Source organism: Rutidosis leptorrhynchoides, chromosome 2 (assembly GCF_046630445.1).
Source record: "Rutidosis leptorrhynchoides isolate AG116_Rl617_1_P2 chromosome 2, CSIRO_AGI_Rlap_v1, whole genome shotgun sequence".
In the NCBI taxonomy this organism is placed as follows: Eukaryota; Viridiplantae; Streptophyta; class Magnoliopsida; order Asterales; family Asteraceae; genus Rutidosis; species Rutidosis leptorrhynchoides.
In genome coordinates this window covers 662,934,840-662,940,829 of record NC_092334.1, presented here as the reverse complement: position 1 = coordinate 662,940,829, position 5,990 = coordinate 662,934,840, and the positions used below count along the sequence as shown (strand labels likewise).

General features: G+C 33.2%; 1 protein-coding gene across 3 annotated transcripts; it reads left to right on the top strand.

Moving 5' to 3' along the window:
• Positions 1 to 253: 253 nt before the first annotated feature.
• Positions 254 to 4,619, top strand: LOC139893881 (uncharacterized). Of its 3 annotated transcripts, none has more exons than XM_071877076.1 (10): positions 254 to 280; positions 543 to 620; positions 1,215 to 1,330; positions 1,488 to 1,545; positions 1,703 to 1,852; positions 2,506 to 2,716; positions 3,251 to 3,296; positions 3,479 to 3,599; positions 3,727 to 3,799; positions 4,060 to 4,619. In XM_071877076.1, the coding sequence occupies exons 2-10, from the start codon at positions 548 to 550 to the stop codon at positions 4,289 to 4,291; spliced, it is 1,080 nt and encodes a 359-aa protein (XP_071733177.1). In that variant the 5' UTR covers positions 254 to 280; positions 543 to 547; the 3' UTR covers positions 4,292 to 4,619. The 3 variants fall into 3 exon arrangements, with proteins under 3 accessions (XP_071733177.1, XP_071733179.1, XP_071733180.1); XM_071877078.1 differs by lacking the exon at positions 254 to 280 and adding an exon at positions 294 to 312; XM_071877079.1 differs by lacking the exon at positions 254 to 280 and adding an exon at positions 420 to 437.
• The last annotated feature ends 1,371 nt before the right edge of the window (positions 4,620 to 5,990 follow it).

Sequence of the window (5,990 nt, the reverse complement as noted above, 5' to 3'; positions counted from 1 at the left end):
TTGTTGTTGAAATCATCCGATTAACGACTAAGTCACCCCATCTGTAAATTCTGGCTTCGCCTCTGCGTTCATCTAAATAAGATTTTGAAAAAGACGTACAAACCTTCACCAATGAGAAGAGGACATAGGGTTGCAGTCTTAATATATCCTTACACGATGTCTTAAATTCAATCTTATTAACAACTTATTTTGAGATGACCATTACGAAATAATTCGCCTAGGCCGTTTAGAAGTGAAAAATATATAACCCGAGGCCCGAGCACTACAAAATTTTATCCAGGTACTTAGACCTCTTGTTAATACTGTATCACGGTATGTCAATTTTATTTATTTTATAAATTTCTGATATTTTAAATTTTGCCCAAACACTCATCTGAAATTTATATCGGGTTACGGGTAGCACAAGAAACGGAGACGCCAAATATTTGGACGCCAACGTATTTCTCTGTTAAGCCCTCTTTCTCCTTTTAAAACCCACTTGAAAACCCTAATAGAAAATCTTTAACTACAAATCATACAATTACTCTAAACAATTTCCACAGTTTTAATGGCAATCACCACAAGGAATGGTAACGGTACTATGTCCGAAGGAATTCAAGCAACAAACAATCAATTTTTCGGTATGTTCAATCTCCATCCTCCGTTTTTATGTTCATCCGTTCGTTTCAATTGATCGTATTCTGTAAACTAGATTTAGCGTTGAACTGATTCTGTACTGAATCGAATTGAAATTGTTTACATGCTGTGTTGTATCTGGTACTTCATTGTGCTGATTTGAAATGATATTTTGTGTTTTTTCAATAATCTGTTTCCTGAGATTGAACATGAAGTATATATATATATTTTTTTTTTAATTTTTTTGTGTTTTTTCTACTACATGTGAATTGATTGATGTAGTTGATAGTAGTAAGTAGTTTTGTATTTTTAAGCTGGAGATTGAACTGTGAATTAATCAGAGTCCTTGTACTTCAAACACAATATAAATCTAGTGTAACTTGTATATGTTCCCATCATCATTCATATCTATGAAGAACTAATATTTTTTCCAAGTGCTAAAAAATGTAGTCCTCTTAATTGTAAAATTATGACACTTATTAAACAAAGTGAAATAGAGCATAGGTTTATATCAATTTGACGTGTAATATTCCAAAATCAACAGCTAGTTATGTGGTTAATACTGTAATGTGCTGACTGTTGGGTGGTTTTTATTCTAGTTTGGAGAGAGTTTTTATGGGGAGCTATTGCTGGTGGCTTTGGAGAAGGGATGATGCATCCGATCGATACCGTCAAAACTCGAATCCAGAGTCAAGGCATTTTGACTCACAGCCAGGTCTGTCATGATTTGTTTGCAATCCATTATAAGTTCGTGACTTCAATACTTACATTCTATAATGTCAGTCTGCTGAAGTGGTCTTATGATATGTGTTCATTTATTAGTGGTTGATACATTATAAGTTTGTTTTGTTGATGCACGCTGTATTCCTCAGAAGGACAAGAGTATAATTCAGATGGTCAGAGCTGTATGGGGTGTTGATGGTTTTAAAGGTAGATTATCTTATCACTTTTTTTTGATAAATGTAACTTGTATGAAATTGTTTGATTAAACTTGTGATCTGTAGTGACATAATGTGCATTTTTTTTTCCTTTCAAATTTTGTGTATCAACCCTTTGCTAAATCGTGTGTTATGTACCTGTCTGTTAGGTTTTTATAGAGGGGTTGTACCTGGTGTGACTGGATCTCTGGCAACGGGTGCAACATACTTTGGTGTCATCGAATCAACCAAAAAGTGGATTGAAGAAACACATCCAAATCTTGGAGGTCATTGGGCTCATTTCATTGCTGGTGCTCTAGGCAAGTGGCTTTATTTTTGTCCTAATCGCAACAGTAGTTTTTTTATTCTCCATATTCTATGTGTTGTCAACCTTTTGCATTTTCCATTAAGGCTAGGCCTTTTATAAGAATTAGGTTTTCAACTTCAGGTTAGTCGGGATCGACATCTAATCCGTAATACTGTGCCTTAGTTATGTATGTTACTAGAGTTGAAAATCCTAAGATTTTGGAATGTAGGACCTCATGGAGATGGAAGCCAAAATTGATGCATTTCATAAAATGCATGTTCTATTTATCAAAATGTCAAATGTCAATTATGCATCACGTGTTTCTTGATAATAAGAAGGGAAAGAAAATTTACATAACTGTATTTAAAAGTTTTTATTTGTAAGAGAGATGAAGGTTGTAATTGACATAGTAGAAGGACCAAAAATAAGAAAAATATAATAAAGAAGATTAAGGTACAATAATGCCATCATGGTCATCATTCCTCATACAACACTTTGTTATACTCGTTTAATTCTCTTCACAAATTAATAGTGATTGCTTTTGTATCCTTTTTTATTTCGGTGAAGCCCTTTGTGTTATGCATTGATAAATTTCTGTTGACTTCCACTTTTAAGATACTGTTATTAAATTTAGCAATAAATTATTTGTGTATATCTGCATAACAGGAGATACACTTGGGTCTTTTATATATGTCCCATGCGAGGTGATCAAGCAACGTATGCAGGTTCAAGGAACGAGAGACTATTGGGCTTCAGTTGTTATGAAAGATGCTGCACATTTGAAATCTGATGCCAGTATGTATGGTTACTATTCAGGAATGTTTCAGGCTGGCCGTTCAATTTTGAAAGATCAAGGACCAAAGGGACTATATGCAGGGTATACATTAATCACCAATCTTCAAATTTCCACTGAAATTCAGAGTGAAATTGCATTTCTCTAGTTTAGAAGAAAGAGTATTCTTTATTCAGCTCAATTTAGCATCATACACAAAGCGTATTTTCTTTTTTACTAATAGGAGGTAGGGCCACGAAGAGGTGGAAATATGACCCATTTATGTATAACTTGGCTGATTTCAACGTCATCCCAGTTGTATCAAATGGGCCAAGTTAAGAGATTTAACAGAAAAGGAAATTATTCAAAGGGGTTAAATGTTATCTGCAGTGTATGCAGATGCATGAAACCTTCTACATAACTTTATTATATTGTACTGAAATAGATGTTGACTTATTGTAATCATTACTACCATATTATCATTTATAAAATTCCAGTCTTTGTGGCCCTGCCTATACTGTTAAACACCCAATGTGCCTGACCTGCCCATCATACCACCCCTAGTTGAAAAAGATACAACTGTTCATGGAATTTGCTACAATATTATTAATTACTCTTTGTTCTTATCTTTATTGACAGGTATTGGTCTACACTTGTTAGGGATGTTCCATTTGCTGGTTTAATGGTACTTATCTCTTAATTTTTCTCTCTTTTATTCGTTTTGTTTGTTTTACTGTATTTACATAATAATAGGCATACACAAATAAGTTTACAACACACATAAAAGCCTTAGCTGTATCTGAATGATAGGTCATTAACCTGTTCAGTTGATATTCTGGCTCTAAAGTGTCTTATTTACATATGCAGGTTACATGTTATGAGGCACTAAAAGATATGACAGAATATGGAAAGCAGAAGTGGTTCCCTAATTCAAGCTTCCATGTGAACAGTTCTTTTGAGGGGCTTGTATTGGGAGGCATAGCTGGAGGTATATATATATATATATATATATATATATATATATATATATATATATATACCTCCCTTCATTTGATTGATTTACTCTTTACTGTTGATTTCATGTTTTATGGACTCATTGATTGCAAAACATGTAGGTGTTAGTGCATATCTTACTACTCCTTTGGATGTAATCAAGACACGACTGCAAGTACAGGGCACACTCGTAAGGTATAATGTTGTTTACTAAAGGTCGGGTGAAATTGGGTTCAAAATGGGTCAGATCACCATGGTCAATTTCCTGCTATGTACTAAAGTGGGTCAGGTTGGATAGACCTTATACACTCATCAACAATATTGAAAAGTCCTTCAATAAAATTTATGATATTAGTAATAATCATTAATTTTTATTTTTTATTTACTAACATGATTTGGGAGGTTTAATATACTAAAAGTATCATGAGAATGACATTTTGTGTATTTGATTAAAGGTACAATGGTTGGATGGATGCATTTCGAAGAATATTGTTGATTGAAGGCCCAAAGGGACTATTCAGAGGAAGCATACCGAGAGTAATATGGTACGTTCCAGCTTCTGCTCTTACATTCATGGCGGTTGAATTTCTCAGAGACCAATTCAACGAGAAACCTAATACCAACAAATTCGAAGAGGTTACCAGCGTGTCAATAGAAAAAGGTAAATCCCCATTGCAACAAAGTTAGTTACGGATTTGTAGAGCATTGTATCAAACTTGAAGCTTGTGATACGAAACTGTGGGTAAATCGGCAGTAGAAAAGAATTTTAGATTCAACGGTGTACATCTAAAGAGCAAGGTCTGGACCAAGCTATTTGCTTATGTTAACCCTTGTGACTACTAGGTATGTTAATGATTCAGCCAAACCAAACAGAATCGAAATAGAGCTTGACTGTCCATTACAGATCATTTTTTTCTTTTGGTAATTCGCATCGTATGTAGTAGTTTAGCTTCGGGTTAACCAACCCGAGCTGAATTGTTTCAGATATAAGTTTTTTTTAATGATAGCGTATACAGTATACCTCGTTACTCAAGCAGCCAAAGTAAGCCTCTCAAATTTCAAATCGCATTAATATAAATTTAGATTCAAAGGTTCTATAAAAGGCTAGCTTAACTGAACTACAAGCTGTCGAGCACCATTACAAGTGATATACCATTTTAGGCTTTTAGTCAGATTAATAAATTCTTGCTTTTTTGCTCATAATTTTTATCGTATATAATCAACTTAGAAACTTCTTTGCGAAAATTCATGATATTTTTAACAGCTTTATCAATCAACATTTTATCAAATAAACATGATATTTAATATTTAAAGTTATCATGACTTGTTCGAGGATATTGATTTCTTTTTTACTTGGTTTATGTGATTATGTCATTCTTTCTTCAAAAATTGGCTCCATCCCCCCCCCCCCCCCTCACCGCTGCTCCTCAATATTGTTCAATACGGTGTGTATTAAGATATAAAACCCGTTATGAAAAGAGAATGGGAAAAGCAAAAGTAAAAGGGAAGGAAAAGGGAAGAAGATGAAGAAAATGATTGTAATACCCTCACATGCAAGCATGTGACCGATTTTAATAGATTTCTTTTTAACGATAATTAATGATAAGGACCACCAACGTAATTTATGCAAATCATGATGACCAATTAGGTAAAAAAGAAGAGAGACCATTCGCATAATCTAGGGACTAGGATCGATCACAATAACCTACCACGTAATTTTTTTCTAAATAAATATGTGCGCACTAAATAAAACATATTATTATCAGTCTCTACGAAGGATATGTTATTTTCTGAAACGACAAACACACACCCATTAAATAGTTCACGACAGAACCCAAACTCACAACCTCAAGATTGATGAGTTAACTCGACACAGATGATTTGCTACTAATATAGTATTGATTAGTGATCGTAACCTCCGAGCTCAAAGACGAAACCTTTTTGTATATTTTACATAGCTTTTCAAGCACCATGCTTTCTTTTATATTTATTTATATTTATACGACTAATAAACTAAAATGATATACAACTTTTGTTCATTTTAAGATTATCATTGCAATGGCAGTTTTATAAAGAGAAGACTAAAACCTTAATTTTCAAAAGGTGAATTATAGGTCCACTCATCTTTTCGACGAATCCAACTATTTTTGTGCATTTTAAAATTATATTGTACAAATTCACAATGTACAAAACTATAGATCTATAAAAAATGTGTGTGGATATATTAAGATTTATTTATTTTTAACGGTAGTATTTAAAATTGTTGTTAGCACGCATCTATCTATAGTTTCTATTAAATCTCTAAAATGATGATGTCATTATTAGGTTAATCCTTTTGTTAAAAAAAATTAAAAATAAAAAGAAAAAAAATTTAAGCATGGTGGGT